The 19,063-nt window shown below is 45.1% G+C and overlaps 1 protein-coding gene across 5 annotated transcripts in view; it reads left to right on the plus strand.

Moving 5' to 3' along the window:
* Positions 1-19,063, plus strand: part of klhl17 (kelch-like family member 17) — a 79,811-nt gene that overhangs the window by 40,527 nt on the left and 20,221 nt on the right. For all 5 annotated transcript variants that reach the window (XM_048615067.1, XM_048615066.1, XM_048615070.1 and 2 more), the window contains 5 exons: positions 616-732; positions 3,741-3,954; positions 8,589-8,733; positions 12,418-12,585; positions 16,989-17,077. In XM_048615067.1, the coding sequence (XP_048471024.1) occupies positions 616-732; positions 3,741-3,954; positions 8,589-8,733; positions 12,418-12,585; positions 16,989-17,077 (733 nt within the window). The remainder of the gene's footprint in view (positions 1-615; positions 733-3,740; positions 3,955-8,588; positions 8,734-12,417; positions 12,586-16,988; positions 17,078-19,063) is intronic.

Genomic DNA, 19,063 nt, shown 5'->3' on the forward strand with positions numbered 1-19,063 from the left:
AGCTCCACACTGTGTTATCTCTGACTCCAGCATCAGCAGTTCTCAGGGCGGCAGTTGAGATGTCTCACTTCTTACTTTATCAGGTAACGGTTCAGAAAGAGTTGATACTGAAGGTGCAGTAAGCTCCACAATCTGATAATAGCTCGCAGTCCTCTGGCAGTGAAGCAGTCTTCATTACATCTGGATGGAGACAGATGTGTCGTCTCTGGTTCCTGTTAGACATAGTTACATACATGAACTAGTCAATGGAACCTGTATCTCTGGCTATCCTGCAACTAACTACATTGTTTTGTAAAGACTCAATTGTGATTTATCCTCTACTAATGCAGAACCGTGACAGGTGCTGCATGGGCCTTTGTTGTCATGTAAACTGATGTTACAGGTAAATTGCACCCTGGGCAAAGTTGCAGAGAGTTAGCGCATCGTTAAAACTCCACACACCTTCAGGAGCAAATGTGCGGAAGGAAATCTGGAGAAAATGACATACAAGTAAACAAATAGTCACTCTGAGATAGTAGGAGAGAGATTCCCTTGGCCTGCTGTGTTCATCCAGCTCTGCACCTTGTTGTCTCAAATAATCACTCTGGACTTGATTTTTTTTTCCTAATTTCCCAGGTGCTAGATCTTATCTCCAGTGACAACCTGAATGTTCCTTCTGAAGAAGAAGTGTACAGAGCTGTGCTGAGCTGGGTCAAACACGATGTGGATGGAAGACGGCAGCACGTGCCCAGAGTAAGAAATGGTTAACCTCCTCCAGATAGTTAGATTCAATAACATGAAAAGACCAGAGAAGCTGTGACTTTCCTGCTAAGAACAGAGACAGTTCAGGGGATATTCGTCAGAAGCATTGGTACCCTATTGCTGTGGATAATTGGTTCAGGAGATCGGGAGGTAGAATTGGTTTGGGAGGAGGTGAAGAGGGGAAAGAAGTCACGAGTGGAATGGTCAACAAACACCCTAATGAATCCTGATGTAGGATGAAGTGTAGATGAAAAAATATTGGATGTGATTGATGAAGGGACAGTAATAATCATGGGTGACTTTAACAAGCTAGAATGGTCAGATTCGCAGTAGTAATCAGGAGTTCAAAGAATGCTTTCAAGATAGTTTCTTACAGCAGCACATTCTGGAATTAACCAGAGAGCAGGCTATATTAGACTTAGCGTTGTGTAATGTGACAGGATTAATTCAAAACTTCAGAGTAAAGGTGCCCTAAGGTAGCAGAGAAAATAATTGACGTATATGCCCAGTTTGAAAGGGAGAAGACTGGGTACTTTAGACTTAAATACAGGTAACTATGTGACAATAGAAGCTGAGGCAATGATGTAACCATGTAACCATGAAGTGAATTGACACATTAGTGAAGGAGACTGATCAATAAACACGTGACAGACATTTCAACGATATTTTGGAATATTAACAATGCGTTTATTTCTACCATTAAGAAGAATTCTAAAGGGAGGATGTGCCATCAGTTGCTAACCAAAGACAGGCAGAGTGTCAGATTGAAGGAAAAAGCGTATTAACTGCACAAAGATGAGCGGCAGGTCAGAATATAAAGAATGGCAGAGAATGACTGAAGAGTTAATCATGAGGAAGACATTAGAGTGAGCTAGGAATGTAAAAACAGACAGCTACAGGTACATTTAAAAAGGTGGGACAAATGGTGAGTGTTGATCCTCTAGAGGGTAAGAGCAGAGAAGTTGACAGTCAAGTCGCCAGACTGTAGGGGCACGCTCTCATTGGAGAGACACAACCGGTGGAGGTTTAACCTGAGGGCCACCATCCCTCAGGCGAGGGACGAGGGGAGAGGTTGAGAAGGACAGTCCTTGATGGTAACCTCAGCCAATGTGGGATTGAGCCCACACTGTCGGCATCTCGTTGCTTCGCAAACCAACCATCCAGCCAACTGAGCTAAACCATACCCCCAGAGTTGACGTTAGATGGTAAGAAATGAAAGATGAAATGAGCAAAATACCTTGCTTCTGTTTTCACCCTTGGAGGATTAAACGAAAAACTTGAAAAATAACTGCAAAAAGCAGGAGGTGGAAGGGAGAGAGAGGAACTTGGTAAAATGAAGATCATGAGGGCAGTGATGATGAACAAACTTCACCCTGGAGTTTCAAGGGAGTGCTTAATGAGTGCTCAATTCTCCAAAATTCCCTCCATTCAGGAAAGGGTCCAATAAACTAATAAAGTAACTAATATAATTCTCTATTCAAAACAGGAGGAGAGAACCAGAAACTAGTTAGTCTGACATCAGTCGTGGTAAAGGTCTAATGTTAAAAAGGTGGGCACGTTGCAAAACTCTAGTTAATTGGGAAGAGCTGGTGTAGCTTCATGAAAGAAGGGTTTAACCAATGTATTAGACTTCTATAAAGGGGTAACATGTGCTGTGGACAAAGGAGAACTGGTAGCTGGTACCATGCTAGGATTTCCAGAAGGCATCTGATAAAGTGCCACATCAAAGGTTAGTACAAAGAAAAAGCTTATGGCATAAGGAGTAATACATGAATGTGGGAAGAGAATTGGCTGGCTGGACACAAGGTATAATTAGTAGATCTTTTTCTATTTGGCAGGATATGGCACGCAAAGTCCTGTAAGGCCTGTGCTGGGGTCTCAACGTCTAACAATTTATATCAATCACTTTGATGAGGGGAACAAAGACCTGGTATAACACAGTTTGGTACTGGAGGAACACAGCAGGCCAGGCAGCATAAGAGGAGTAGGAAAGTCGATGTTTTGGGTCGGGACCCTTCTTCAGAAACCAGAAGAGTCCTGACCGAAACCCCACTTTCCTGCTCCTCTGATGCTGCCTGGCCTGCTGTGTTCCTCCAGCTCCATGCTGTGTTATCTCAGACTCTAGCATTGGCAGTTCTTACTGTATCAAAGACCTGGTATAGCTATGTTTGCAGATGACTCAAAGATTCAGGGCATATATGTTGTGAAAAAGACATCAGGAGTTTGCAGAGTGAGTGGGAGAAAATCTGGCAAATGGAGTATAATGTGCTTAAATGTGAAGTTGTTCACTTCAGCAAGAAGAATAAAAATAGTAGAATATTACTCAAATGGAGGGACGACTGTGGGAGTCCAAGGTATAGAGGTTTTCTTGTGCTCAAAATACAAGAAGTTAGGATCGAGAAGGCTAAAGAGATGCTCTCCTTTATCACATGAAAAATTGAACCATCTAACCAATTCAGAAAATTGAGGTGTATACGCTGCACTCAGCAAAGTGTAAGCCCTTTTTCAATTAAATCACACAGGATCCAAGCAACTAATTGGATGTTTTGTGGTCCCTGCTGGTTACAGTCTGTTTCTTCATTTTGCACAGGCAAAGTCTCCCCAGGTTGAACCCCAGAGAGAAATTGGAAATTTTAGGATAGTGGAAAATTGCCATCCTTTAAAGTGTTAAAAAGAGAACAAATGATGTCCAAGTGTAGCACCCAGGAGAAACTCGTGGGCAGAGAAATGCCCATTTGCTCCCACCGAAAGAGAAAGGCAATGTTTTCAGACCCCGCTGTTGATGGCAGTTTCTTGGCACCTGCACCTTCTTTTCAAACCAATCTGGTTGTCTGATGCAAACTGAAGTTGGAGTCTGTTTTTGATTTGGTTTGTTGATGCTCGAGCGAGAGACAGAGTTTTCTATTGGGACACTGTTAGACTGACGGTTACTTTGGAAATGTGCCCTCGGTTTGATTGGGGACCCGCAGTAACTTTTGCCCTTTTGTGTATGGCTGTAGCTGATGAAATGTGTCCGTCTGCCTCTCCTGACTCGGGATTTTCTGATGGGCAATGTAGACACGGAGCTTCTGGTCAGACACCACTCGGAGTGCAAAGACCTCCTCATCGAAGCCCTCAAATATCACCTAATGCCTGAACAGCGGGGAGTCCTCAGCAATACCCGAACCAGACCTCGGCACTGTGAAGGTGCCAGCCCCGTCCTCTTCGCGGTGGGTAAGTTAAAACACTCCGCGGCAGTCACTCTTGGCTCCCCCACCTTTTTTTGTTTTTTTTATTCACTTGTGGGACGTGGGTGTCACTGACTGGGCCAGCATTTATTGCCTGTCCTTTTGTTACTCCTTGAGAAGCTGGTGGTGAGCTGCCTTCTTAAGTCACTGCGGTTCACATGCTGTAGGTAGACCCCTTAGGGAGGGAATTCCAAGACATCGACCCAGTGACCGTGAAGGGACGGCGATATATTTCCAAGTCAGGATGGTGGTGACTTGGAGGGGAACTTGGAGCTGGTGGTGTTCCCATATATCTGCATCCCTTGTCCTTCTAGATGGAAGTGGTCCTTTGGTTTGGAAGATGTCTAAGGACATTTGGTGAATTTCTGCAGTGGATCTTCTAGATAGTACACACTGCTGCTACTGAGTGTCGTTGGTAAAGGGAGCTGGTGCTTGTCGATGTGGTGTTTATCAACCAGGCTGCTTTGTCCTGGGTGGTGCCATGCTTCTGGAGCACCATTGGAGCTGTGCCCATCCAGGTAGGTGGGGAGTATTCCATCACTCTCGTGAATTGTGCCTAGTAGATGGCGGACAAGCTTTGGATAGCCAGGAGGTGAGTTACTCACCACAGTATCCCTAGCCTCTGACCTCACCAGTATGTTTATGTGATGAATCCAGTTGAGTTTATGGCCAATGGTGACCCAAGGATGTTGATAGTGGGGGATTCAGTGATGGTAACACCATTGACTGTCAAGGGGCAGTGATTAGATTTCCTCTTATTGGAGATGGTCATTGCCTGGCATTTGTGTGGTGCGAAGGTTACTCTCCACTTGTCAGCCTAAATATAATATATAATTTTAATATGTGTGGAGTACAAGGTTAATGTAAATCAAACTGTGGTGTAATCTCATTGCTGCGAGAACACACTCTGACAGAAAGTCTGAGCTGGAGATCTATTGACTACAACCTTCGACATGCCTTGAAAACATTCTTCAAAGAAGGTAGGCCTTGACCTAAAAGCATGTGTGAGAACCTTGTGGGGCAGGGAGATGGGAGAGCATAACATAGACGGAATCATTGGAGCATGAGCTGGCCATTTGACAGTTTGATCCTGTTCCATCACCCTGTTTCGGTTCTGGCTGCTCGATACTGGAGCGAGATTGGAATTTAGGATTGTTCTTTGGAGAGGAGTCAACCACACAGCTCAAGATATACAGTGGAGTTTGTGAAGGGTGCAGGAGAGAAGCCAGACTTTGAGGTCTTTGAGGTTTTGGTTAGGATTTCAGCAGCACAGACAGAGGCAATGCAGAATTGTATTCTAAATTTGCCAGAAGAAGGTCAGGTTTATTGGTTTCTTTGCTATCACTGTTTATTTTCCCATCTCCTCTGTGCCCCCAGCAGATTACACAATTCTCTGCATTAGGGAATGTTTCCCCTCGTGGGGGATTCAGGAATTGGCGGATGCTCCTTAGGAATAAGAAGTTGCCTATTTAAGAAAAAAAAGGAAGAAGGATTTGTTCTCCGAAGGTTGTGAATTCCCAGCCCTAGAGCAGTGGAGTCTGGTCATTGAATATGTTCAATACTGAAATAGATTTTTGAATGTGAAGGGAGCGAAGGGTTTTGGGAACAGGCAGGAGTTTAGATCAACCGTGACCTTGTTGAACAGCACAGCAGCCTTGATGGACCGAAAGGCCTATTCCTGCTCTGACTGCTCATATCCGAACAAGAGCCGTGTTATGCCATGTCATGTACAACATGGACGGTAAAAGTCTTCAATAACTGATACGCAGATTTGTTTTCTGCAGTGATGCTGCAGTATTAATAACATGGAATATGAATAAATGTCCTGCAGTGTTAACAACTTTATTCAGGTAATACCAGAAGCAGGCCACTCGGCCCCTCAAATTTGCTCTGCCGTTCCGTACGATCAAGGCTGGTCTGATTACTCCGCGTCCCTGCCTACCTTTCACCCTCTTCACTGATCAAATGTCTAAACACACTGCCCTTTTTAAAGGAGAGATTTCCAAAACCTCACGACTCCCTGCGAGGAAAAGAAATTCTCCTCATCTCTGACTTAAAGGGGCGACCCCTTATTTTGAAACAGTGGGCCCCAGATCCAGATTCTCTCTCAAGTGGAAGCAGAAGTATGTTTCTAAGGGGTCAGCCACTTTAAGGCCAAAGATTGTAGCTGTTTGTGAATAGGGAGATCTCGAGCTGAACTGCTTTTTGATGGGGAGATCTGCAGATTGACAAGTGCTTGTGACTTCCTAGCTGCAGGTCAGATGTAAACACTGTGACTTAACCACTTCCTCCTCTTTTTGATTTTTGTTTTCATTATTCTGTGTTTTTTGACACATGGCAGTGTGACATCTGAAGTATGATGGATGCTGGCCAGATGTGAAACCAGTTACTCTATCCAGTTGGGGAAGCGTTGGCAGCCATGGGATCTTCAGGACCTGACTGCTATCATCTGTCTTTGGCTGGCCATGATTACAATGGCATACATTGAGGAAATTTGCAGCTCACTTCAGAGAAGCAAAAAGAGATTAATTGGCTGTCAGCGAGCAGAACAGAGAGAACACGCAGAAATAGGACTCTGACGAAGGTCAGAATCACTTTACAAAAAAAAAATTGCTGATTAAATCATTACACACATCTAGATTTAGATTTCAGCCTGCTGTCTTTATTTATAACCTGCACTTGTTTCAAATGCTCAGAAACCTCTGCTTATCCTCTGAGCTTCCCAGTGAAACTCTGCAATTTTTCTGCAGAGATGCTACAATATTAATAACATTGAATATGAATAAATGTACTGCATTGTAACAACATTGTCCAGGTAATATCACTTACTGGCAAGTATATGACTGATCTCCAATCAGCAGTGCATTTAAACACTAATAGCCACTTAGTTTCTCAATCACTTTGCATGTTCCAATTCACTGCTTGCTGTGTGCCCAACAGTAGCGTGGCCGTAGTACTGAGAATGAGCTTTGGATTTGGAAGTGCAGAATTGAACGGGGAAGAGTATTTGGCTGAATGAGATGGTGAATTGGGTGCCATGGTGAAAGCCGAACAGGGTTTGAGGTTTGGTCTAGCCATTTTTTTTTTTTGCACCTCCTCTCTGGGATCTCGCACTCCATTCAAGTGAGCATGGGAAGAAAGTTTTTTTGTTACACGTCCATTTTTCAGATTGTGTAATCATTTAATAATCACATTAACTGTACCAATGATTAGACCCAATCGCATTTTTGACTCCAGGATGTTGGCTATTACTGTTCAGGTAGATTGATTTGAAATACTTGTGTGGAGCCAAGGGTTGTTGAAGTGTCGTGAATATTAGCCTTTTGACATCTGGTCTATTTGTTCTGTTGCTGGCAGAAGTTACTGTGTGTTAAAGATTAAACCTTCTCAACCTACATCCTCAACCATCTCGAAGGACAAGGGCAGCAGATACGTGGGTACACCACCCCCTGCAAGTTCACCTCTGAGCCACTCACCGTCCCGACTGGGAAATATAATCCTTCACTGTCCAGGAATCCAGGAATTCTCTTCCTCACAGCATTGTGGGTCTACCTGCATCAAATGGATTGCGACAGTTCAAGAAGGCAACCTACTGCCACCTTCTTGAGGGCGACTAGAGATGGGCAATAAATACTGGCTCAGCCGATGATGCCCACATCCTATGAACAGATGAAAGAAAAAATGAAGGGGGGGAGAGCGGTAATATTCTATTGAAACATCTCCATCAGATTATGTCGGCAGTTTGTGGAGATTTTGAGAAGCCCAAGTGCTTCCTTTCCACCTCCCCTCCCCAATAGCCATCTTGCCCATGGGGTGGGGGGTGGGGTGGAGTGGGGCGGGGGGGAGGTGGGAATGCCAGCCTGGAGCAGGCAGACAAGTGCAAATGGTTTGAGTGGAGAGAGACAGCCCCTAGGTTGTGAATAGAGTCTGTTCACAAGTGGAGGCATAATGCAGGACAGTGTAAAGCAGCCTTTCATGAGTACAGGCAACATTCATACAGGCTTTTCTCCTATAACACAATATTTGCATTCTTGTGTGACCTCGCGCTATAGAAAATTGCTATACCTGTACAGTAGAAAGTTTGTGTTATTCAAACAGCGTTCACTATTCGTCACTCACCAATTTGCATTAATGAGACACGCCTTATAGCAGAACTACCTGTATATCGAGTCTAATTACACCCCCCCTGTATGGGATCATGTTTGTAAGTACAAGTATTTAAATCAGGCATTTGTAAATAGAGGGACCCTATACACCTCCCCCAGCCAACCCCAGCCCTGCCAGTCACTGCCCTTCAACAGGGGATGTATAGGTAGAACCTCAGAGCACCACTGTGATGACTGCCACAGACAAACAGCCAGTGGATGCTCCATTGGCGTACAGATGCAACATGAGAAGGGAGCCATTAGGGTGACAAACAGGACAAAACTGTTGGTGCCCATAAAATTTTACACCAGGACTTCCAGGAGGAGAAAACGGCACAAGAAATCTGTTTTATTAATGCACCAACCTGACCCGCAGGTTCAATCATCTGTGAAATGCCAACTGCATGAGTGCTGGATTGGGTATTTATTGGCACTAGGGCACTCCTGTTGATTGTCTGTGTCTCTTTGTTTGCAGGTGGTGGTAGCCTGTTTGCCATCCATGGAGATTGTGAAGCCTATGACACAAGGACAGATAGGTGGCACATGGTCGCCTCCATGTCGACACGGCGTGCGCGAGTTGGCGTAGCGGCGATTGGGAACAGGCTGTACGCGGTCGGGGGGTAAGCGATGGAACTTTCTCCCCCAGGCTTCAGCCTTGGTCAACGCACAAAGGAAAGTGAGCTGACCGTTATCAACCCAACCATGAGTGGTGGGGGAAGACTCAATGGGCTGAATAGCCTACATTTGCTCCCTTCTGGTCTAAAACCACGTTCTCTTCAGCGGAGGGGGAATGGCTTGTGTCAGCAAGTTCTACTGTAGGAAGGCAGTTTTGAAGCTTTAGGGAAGCTGGTTAGAAAAGTTCGTAATTTATCGTAGTCGGGTGCATTGGGAATTGAGTGATGAATTAGCATATGGAAAGAATGAAAGCTAGTTGAAATTTTGAAAGTTTTGTTTGTGCACACACTAGTTTTTTTTGCACTGATTAACTTATTAAATTTCAATTTTCATTTGTTCACCTATTTATCCTGATTCCTGTGGTATCCTTTTGCTCGATGGAGGTCTACATTATACAGCTTAGACCTTTTTGTTTGGTTGCTGTCTATTTCTTGAATTTATAAATATTAACAGAAATAGATCGGGGAGATAGAAACTGTTTCCATGGGGTTGGCAGGAGTCATTCAAACTCTAAACAAGACTTGCGGGATCGAAATTAGGAAATATATCTGCACGAATGCATGTAAGATGGGAAAAGTTTACAAACCCCTTTCACATATGGCAATCGATGCTGGACTGTTTGTAAATTTTGAATCTAGGATTGCTCGATTTTTCTGTTATCCAAATTTCTTTTACACATGCGGGTGGTTCACATGCGGAATGAACGTCCTGAGGAAGTGGTGGATGTGGGTACAATTACAACATTTAAAAGACATTTGTGAATAGGAAAGGTTAGGAGGGATATGGGCCAGGAGCAGGCAGGTGGGATTATTTTCGGCATGGACTGATTAGACCGAAGGGTCGGTTTCTGTGCTGTATGAGTCTATGATGCAAGGCATTGGTAGGATACACAGAATTTGTGGAGCAAAGGATTAACTGGATCAATACTCTACTTGCAGCTGAGTGTAAGGAGCTATATCATGACAAGTGTCATATTCTGTGAAACTGAGACCTGATGGAAGAAGGCAACTCCAACAGTCTCCTGTAGATAGTTCATCACAAATTTAATGTTAACAATTTCCATGGGCCCTTTCTCAGACAAAGGACTGGAGATCTGAAAAGAAAACAGAAATTGCTGGAGAAACTCAGCAGGTCTGGCAGTATGTATGGAGAGAAAGCAGAGTTAGAGTTTCGAGTTCAGTGACCTTTCTTAAGGGTTTCTCCAGCAATTTCTTGTCTTTGTTTCCATGAGCCTGTGTTTAGCCCTCATTGTTCTGAAGCTGCTAATAATAATCTGACAATGTCCGATCACCGATCAGCTTCGACTTTTGTTTTGAGGCTTGAGGAGGTGGAATACCTTCCTCCTGTTCAAGCGATTTCTCCGCAATTGGTTTGTGCTTGTCTTAACTCTTACTGTTCGTATCCAATCTCTATTGTCCACTGTGGAAGGGCTGCTCCTGAAAGCCAGATAACAGAAAATGAAACAAAAGGGCCAGCACAGTGGCTCAGTGGTTAGCACTGCTGCCTTGCAGCGCCAGGGACCCGGGTTCGATTCCAGCCTCTGGTGACTGTCTGTCTGTGTGGAGTTTGCACGTTCTCGCCGTGTCTGCGTGGGTTTCCTCCAGGTGCTCCGGTTTCCTCCCACAGATGTTCAGGCTAGGTGGATTGGCCATGCTGATTTGCCCCGTAGTGTCCAGGGATGTGCAGGCTAGGTGGATGAGCCTTGGGAAATGCAGGGTTACAGGGATGGAGTAATGGGGTAGATCTGGGTGAGATGCTCTTCGGAGGGTTGGTCTAGTCTCAATGGACCGAATGGCCTGCTTCCACACCATAGAGATCCTATGATTCTCTTCTGGAGTTAGAGAATCATACAGCATGGAAACAGATACTTCAGCCCAACTTGTCCCTTCCAATCTGATCTAGTCCCATTTGCCAGCATTTGGCCCATATCCCTCTAAACCCTTCCTATTCATGTACCCATCCAGATGCCTTTTAAATGTTGTAATTGTACCAGCCTCCACGACTTCCTCTGGCAGCTCATTCCATACACACAGCACCATCTGTGTGAAAAAGTTACCCCTCGGTGTACTGATTGTAATGAGGTCAAACAGGTGGACCACATAGAATATGAGTTCCCTGGCTGGGGCTGTTAACCTGGTCCCATTAGGGAGCCCTGGCTGACCGATATAAACAGGAGTGTCAGAGGTTCTGTTCACTCTGAGAGCTGGCTCTGAGGGAGCTGGATCAGTGTCAATGTACGGTGACTTGGTGATGGGATACCAGCCTCTCTGGAATTATTTCACTCAGGTTCTTTTAAAATCTTTCCCCTCTCACCTTAAACCTATGCCGTCCAGTTTTGGACTCCCCCGCCCTAGGAAAAAGACTTTGGCTATTCATCCTATCCATGCCCCTCATGATTTTATAAACCTCTGTAAGGTCACCTCCTCAGCCTCCAATACTGTAGGGGAAATAGCCCCAGCCTGTTCAGTCTCTCACTATTCCTCAAACCCTGGAACTCTGGCAACATCCTTATAAATCTTTTCTGCACCCTCCCAAGTTTAACAACATCCTCCCTACGGAAGGGCAACAAGAATTGTACACAGTATCCTAAAACTGGCCTCTCCAGTGTCCTGTGAAGCTGCAACATGACTTCCCAACTCCTACACTCAATTCACTGACCACTGAAAGCAAGCATACCAAACGCTGCCTTCACCACCCTGTCTACCTGTGACTCCTATAACTTGTGTGGAACTGGATGAACACAGCAGGCCAGGCAGCATCAGAGGAGCAGGAAAGCTGACGTTTTGGGACGGGATCCTTCTTCAGAAATGGAGCGGGGGGAAGGGGCTCTGAAATAAATAGAGAAGGGGGCACGGTGATAGAAGGTGGATAGAGGAGCAGATAGGTGGGAGAGAAGACAGACAGGTCAAGGAGGCGGAGATGAAGCTAGTAAAAGGTAGTGTAGGTAGGTAGTGGTGGGAATTGGTCAGTGAGGTGGGAGGAGTGGATAGGTGGGGGAGAAGACGGACAGGTCAATGAGGTGGGAATGAGAGGGTTGCTGGTCTTGGGATGAGGCCGGGGATGGGGAAATTTTGAAGCTTGTAAAGTCTACATTGACTCCATTGGGTTGTGGGCTTCCAAGGCGGAATATGAGGTGCTGCTCCTCCAGTTTGCAGGTGGTGTCGTTGTGACACTGGAGGAGGCCCTGGATGGACATGTCGTCCAGGGAGTGGGAGGGGGAGTTGAAGTGATTCGCGACTGGGAGGTGTTGTCGTTTGTCGTGAACCGAGTGTAGGTCTCTGAGCCTCTGCTTGGTCTCACCGATGTGGAGGAGGCCACATCGGGAACAGCAGATACAATAGACCACATTAGCGGATGTGCAGGTGAACATCTGTTTGATGTGGAAGGTTTTTTTTTTTGGGGCCTGGGAGGGAGGTGAGGGGGGACTGTGCTTGTGACTCCACTTTCAAGGAGCGATGCGCCTGCACCTGTACGTCTCTCTGTTCAACAACACTCCCCAGGGTCCTAACATTAACCATATAAGTCCTGCCCTGGTTTGCCTTACCAAACTGCAACAGCCCTCATATTTATCTAAATTAAACAGAGTTTGATGCATTTTTTTGATGATTGACGCTACCTTAATTACTCAGGTACGACGGCACTTCTGACTTATCGACTGTTGAATCCTATGATCCGGTAACCAATTCCTGGCAACCGGAGGTAGCCATGGGAACGAGACGGAGCTGCCTCGGTGTGGCGGTGCTACATGGCTTGCTGTATGCGGCTGGTGGTTACGATGGCGCGTCGTGTTTGAACAGGTATTCCCGTTGTTGTTGAACGTTTGCACCGGTGTGTTTCAGCATTTCCTTCCCCCTCATTTTCCTCACCTCCTGATGGTGCAGAGTGCCCATTGTCTGACTCCATGGGCAGGCGCTGTGTTTTGGTCAACTCCTCACCAAGGTTGGGGGGGTAATGGTCCTGGAGAATGAGCTATTTAGTCCACATCTCAGTACAACCACATGAGCACAGATTCGCAGCGATCAGGAGCAGGAGCACTGACGGGGGGAGCCGGAGGAGGGGGAGCTTGCTGGATTCCACGCTGTCATTCAATGTGTAGCGCTCGCCCATCAGACAGAGGATTTTGGTTTCAAGTCACTAATGTAGACACACAAATGTAGGCCGATACCTCCCTGTTGAAAGTCAAAGGAGAGCTGAAATGTTGGCATTCCTGTCTTTCAGACAAGGTGTTAAACTTTTCCACTGTCCAAAAATAATCCTCATGGCACTTTCACTGGAGTTCTTCTATGCCAATATTTCTTTTTGTAGTCATATCATGAAAAAAATTGTTTGGTCAGTACCTTGATTGCTGTAGTGCAAGCTTCCTGCGTGCAAATTGGTTGTCATAGTTTCAAGTAACACTTTCCCAGTGCCTCTTGGGCTGTGAAGCACTTTACAACATCCTAAGGTTATATATAAACTGCAGTTTGTCCCTGTAGAGACTCCTAACTGCTTTTGTTGATTTTTGCTTTCAATTGCTGAAGCAGTTTGGGGGAACCATGTTACACTGTGATCTTTGTCATCCGAACTGAACAATGAGTTTGGGTAAATTTTTATCATGGGGCCATCTACACACACAGCATTGTCTGACTAGAGTTCACGCTGGGCTTTTCTTTGCAATGCATCATAAACTTCAACTTCAGAAGGAAAGCACCAGTACATAGAATCCGGTGTTGTATAATTCTATTCTACCCATTGTAGCTGTACTAGCCCTTTTGAAAGAGCTATCCAGTTGACCCCATTTACCTTCATGCTGCCTGTAGCTGTGCAGATTATTCATTTTCCAGGACAAATCTATTTCCCTCTGACGGTTTGTAGTAAATATACTTCAATATTTGAATATAGTTTCCTTTGGAATACAAAAAATGTTCTTTCGTTTGGCTCTTTTGTCAATTATTTTAAACCCGTTTCCTTAACTCTCCTCCCCTCACCATCTCTTTACTTTCTCCCATTGTATCCCCTTCAAAATTTTGAACACCACTTTGCAACAACTTCTTGCTTTTCACTTCTTGGGAACCGTTCTGTGTTTCTGAACGAAACTTGTAAAATAATGAGGAGGTTTCCCAATCTTTTAATTTTACATCATAGCTGTAGAGAAACGGTTATTTCTGTTTTGCGATTTTAGGAGAGGGAATTCAAACTCAAGCTGTGAAGATGAAAGGGTAGCACTCAAACTGCGTTGTGTCATTTAGTTCCCCTCATTCAACCCCTTTTCACAACCACAAAAGCGTGACCATTGCTTTTGTCTCTCTGCGTTTCACGTGTTTTTGGGAATCTGTTATCTGAGATTATGTCAAAAGTGTTGCTCAGTCTCTTTCATCAAGGACAGTTTTGTAGTTTATTCCTTTTCATAAGATGAGGAACATAAGATCAAAGGGGCAGGAATATCTTTAAACATATCTATAATAGACACTTTAACATGCACCTTGTTAGCAGCGAACTTCATTGAGGCACTTGTAATGTGTTCTAAGTGTGATCATAGTGCTGCGCTCAGTTGAAGATTGGGAATACGTAAAAAAGCGGAATTGGGAGTGCGCAGAGACCCCCGGGGTTACAGAAGAGGTGAAATAAATGTGGTGGGGCCACAAATGGATTTGCAAATAAGGGTGAAAATTTTAAAATCAAGGTATTTGCCAGTCTGGGAGCCAACATAAGTGCAGGAGCACAGAATTGAGAATAATTAGTATCAACAATTTGAGACATGCGCAGACCAACAGCAAACTGTTTATGTATGGCCCTCCGGTAGATCATTGTGCAATCTACGAAGATTAAATCTTTGAACTAAATCTCTCTGGAGGCCAAAAACAACATTTGCCAATCTCCTCTACCTCACACAGTATCACTTAAGGAGCCTGGAGGGCTACCTACAAAGTTTAAATGCATGGGAGCATTAATTTGCGTGTATCCCAAGTTGCTGATAGAGACAGATCTCCATGATTACTTCTGCATTAACACCTATAGGTGCGGTTTGATTTGGATGTAGCTAATGACTGTAATTATATTTTGATAACACGCATGCCCTGCCTACAAATGATTCAGTGCTGAAATGCCTGAAGGTATTATGACTATAAAACTGTGCTGCATTGTGCTGGAATCTCACTGTAATTTATGTTACTGTGATTAACTCATTACTATTGCCATGTGTTGAATTTGCAGACGTACTTCAGGATGAGCGACATAATTAACAGTTATCATAACACATCAGTACAGAACTCCTCTGACTGCCACTTTTGCAAAGCCCTGAATAGTGGCTAGAGGAATGTGTTCATTCCCAATTACTTTTAACCAGGTGCTTTCAGTTAATGGGGCAGTGAAAGTGCAGGAAATCGGGAACGTGCAATATTCCCCCGTACAAAATCCCAGCAACCTTGACTCCTGATTCTGCTCCTCAAAAAATGCAATCGCTTGGAGTATCATTGGAATTATCCCAAACTCCCGAGGAAACTTTGGGGACTGGACAGGAGATGCCGTGGAAACAGCCGTTGTTGTTATTTATATTGGAAGTTGGGGATTGCCCGCTGCTGTCTAAGGGTTTGAAAGGGTTAATGGGTAGGGTGTCGTAAGCCACACCCATACAGTGATGCCATATGTGGGCCAGAACAGCTTAGAATCAGGACCTCCAAGACTGGGAGATGTAATTTTGGGGTTGTGGGCTCTGTGGGACAGCAATGGCTGCCATGGAGGTCTGACTGAGTGACATAGCCATGCTCCCTCCCCTCCCCACACTGGCCTCATAATTCTCACTGAGAAGCCACCACCACTTTGAAGCCTCAAAATGGGGCCACAGTGAGAAACAGTTGGCTTAGGAGGGCCGTACATAAATAGTTTGCTGTTAGTCTGTGCATGCCTCGAACTGTTGATACTAATTATTCTCGATTCTGTGCTCCTGCACTTGCGTTGGCTCCTAGACTGGCAAATATCTTGATTTTAAAATTTTCACCCTTGTTTGCACATCCATGCGTGGCCCCACCACATTGATTTCTGTGACAATGTCTGCCAGACCAATGTAACCTGTTATTAATGTGATGTCAGAAGACTAGTTGGACCAGGAAATGTTGACCACAGTTGACCAACCACGCCCTGTTGCCTCCGACACTTTGAGGATAGTGGCTGCACCCTTCATTGTGAATTGTAACTCATACAGTACAGTAAGCAGCCACGCTCCTAGAATACGGTCTGACCCCAACAAGATCTGACTAATGGGATAATACAGAGCACGGAAGGCCTGGATGTTTTACTGCTAAGAAAGTATTTAGATATTGCCCTTAGCGCTGGCACCATGTAGCTAGGGAGGGGCTGACTCAGGTAGCTTAACGCAATCAGGTGCCTGTGGTATCCTTGGTATAAAATACTTTTGTATGAGCAACAGATCCTCTTCCCCCTTGCAATCAGTTCCTTCCCTGGCCCTTGTTCTTTCTCTTCAGGTTCGTGCAGTCATAAGACACCACTGAGATCTCCATGTGCCTCTCAGTCCTTGCCCTTGGTGTACCCTTCTCCCAACCATTGGCAGCCATGCCTTCAGGTAAAGAGAAAGCGGGAGTGGGATACTGAAAGTACATGATCATATTGAATGGCGGTGCAGGCTCAAAGGGCCGAATGACCTACTTCTGCAACTATTTTCTATGTTTCTAATTGGACCATAACTGCTGGATTTGTTCCCCCAAACTCTCCTCCTTCAAAACTGATCTTAAACTTACTTGATTTTTTATTACCAAGTTTCTGGTCACTGGTTCTGATGTCTTTGTGTTTTGGCTCATCATCGAGTTTTGTCTGATTTTATTTTCCCACGTAGTAGCTGGAGATGCTGCACTGCATTCAAGGTGCTACACAAATGCAAGTTGTTGTTGGACAGCCTGCAGACTGTCCCTGACTCATTTCACTTTGGCAGAAAGGGGCACTTTGAGGACGAGTTACTGGAAGAAACCGAATCCCTCAGTAGAAGTAGAAATTGGAGAGAGAACATTTGAAAGGCAATTTAGAAATCTCTTGTTTCTATCGTAGGGATAACTCGAGCCCTGTCAGGCTGATTTGAGAAAATGAAGTGCAAACGTCCTTCTGAACGTGAGGCAGAAACGTGCTCCTACGCTGGGTTAGATGCCCGACGAAGTGTTGTTCAGACTCTTGCCTTTTTAATAGCCGCTGCCTTCTCTTTGTGTTTGCACAGTGCAGAGAGATTCGACCCTCTGACTGGAACATGGTCATCGGTTGCCGCAATGAGCACAAGGCGGCGTTATGTCCGAATTGCAACATTAGGTGGGTGTCTTCCCCCTCTCGTGTTTTGGCAGCAACCGTTTGATTCATATTGTTGAAAAATGCAGAGAAATGATGAGCGTGCAAATGCTGAACTGACACGGGAAAGCTAATTGAACATACAGTGAAAGATTTTGGTGTTAACTCGCTACTCAAGCTGTTGGCAATAATTGGTCCTTTGGGTATGAGTTGGGAGAGCTGTCTGCCAGTATTCACTGGCTCTAAGGTTTCCTTTATGGGTTGAAAGTTTTTTTTTAATTCACTCGTGGAATGTAGGCCTTGCTGGGACCACTGCTTTTATTGCCTGTCCCTTAGCAATAAAGAGCCTGGAGTCGCACGTTGGCTGGGCAACAACAGCAGTTTCCTTGCTTTAGTAGGATGTTAGTGAGCCAGGTGAATTTTTATAATAATCATTTCATCGATTTTAGACTTTTCATTCCAGATCTCTTACTGTATTCAAATTCCACCATCTGCTGTGATGAGATTCGAACCACGGCTCCCAGGATATTTCTTCGGTCTCCAGATTACTAGTCCATGGACAATACCACCAAGCTCCTCAGTTGTCAGCTGAACTTTTGCACATTGACCCGTTGTGCCGCGAAACAGAGTAACCCAGACATGAAGACCCGAAATTTGGTCTTCTCTCGTTGCCCCTTCAGCTCAGGACAGTTAAGTTGAGACGGGGAGTGCTACATTTGGCACTGCAGAAGAAGGACGTAGGTTCAACCTGCACTCTCTCACTGCCGTCCTGGGATGAGTGTGCTAAGTGTAAGGTTTGTTGGGGGGGGAGGAAAGGAGAAGTTTATAATGTCCTACACAGTTGAACAGAACATCTTATCAATGCCTCTAGTCAACTTTTATACTGGGTCACAGCATCAGAGGACTGATCCATTTAACCATACCTTGGCATGTAGCCAGAACTGCAGCCATCACCGTAAAACTTTTAGTCTTGATTTAACCTAAACCCCCTGGATGAGTTCAGACATGTTGGTGACCTGAGGTTCTGCAAGTCCTTACACTGAGATCAGTAAGGACCAGGAGCTTGTTGCAATGTGTTTGACCTCGGTTTATCAGATTGGTTAGGCTCATGAAGGTCGGTGACTGACTGATTGGAGGATCGTTATCATACTCGTTGGCTCAGTTACTGAAATAACGGAATTAACATTAAAGGACCTACCATCAATTTCCTCTCCGATTTTTAAAAACTGGGATCAGGCAAGTCTGTGTCATTGTTCCAATCCTTCTCCATTTTCCTCACTGGCCCCGACCGAGCCACTGGCCCTCACTTCCTGCAAATTACGGGTGTGGGGACATTTTACACAACAGGCAGACAGCTCATCAGCCTACAACATCTCTTCAACTTTACCAAGCCAAAACCGCACCCCCTCCCCACCCTGCATCAGCCAATCCACTTCAGGATGAGGTGTGTGTTTGTGTTCATTCAGAAAGTGAGCTCCACATCTTTTGCCCAGTCCCCCTCCAAAGTGCATGAGAAATTGGGCCTTTGACTAAACTCCTGGAAAACTGAGGCTCCTCTTCCAACAAATTTTAACAGCAACACCCCTCCACCAACCCCAGCCCCTGCAAACCCCGATTTAAAATCAACGGCAGGTTGAACATATTGACAGCTTCCCATATCTTGGGAATGTGATCTCAACAAAGGGCGACAGACAGAGTCAACGAAATTCCTTGTTGCCACCAATGTGCCGTAACGGTCAACCTGAGGAAGGGAGTAATTAAAGATCAGGACCTCAGACTAAGCCGAAGGCCCTGGGTCACTGAATGCAGTGATCTCTATGCTCCAATACACAATAGAGGTGTGGGCCAGAGAAGTCCCACCCAGTGATACCTTTCTGAGGTCCTCCAAATCTGAGGGCAAGGAAGGGGGATCCACTAGCCAGGTCCTCTTCCAAACCAACATGGCCAAAGTGAAGATACTAATCCAAACCAGCTCTGAGATAGTAGGAACTGCCGATGCTGGAGAATCTG

Source organism: Rhincodon typus, chromosome 31 (assembly GCF_021869965.1).
Source record: "Rhincodon typus isolate 14 chromosome 31, sRhiTyp1.1, whole genome shotgun sequence".
NCBI lineage: Eukaryota > Metazoa > Chordata > Chondrichthyes > Orectolobiformes > Rhincodontidae > Rhincodon > Rhincodon typus.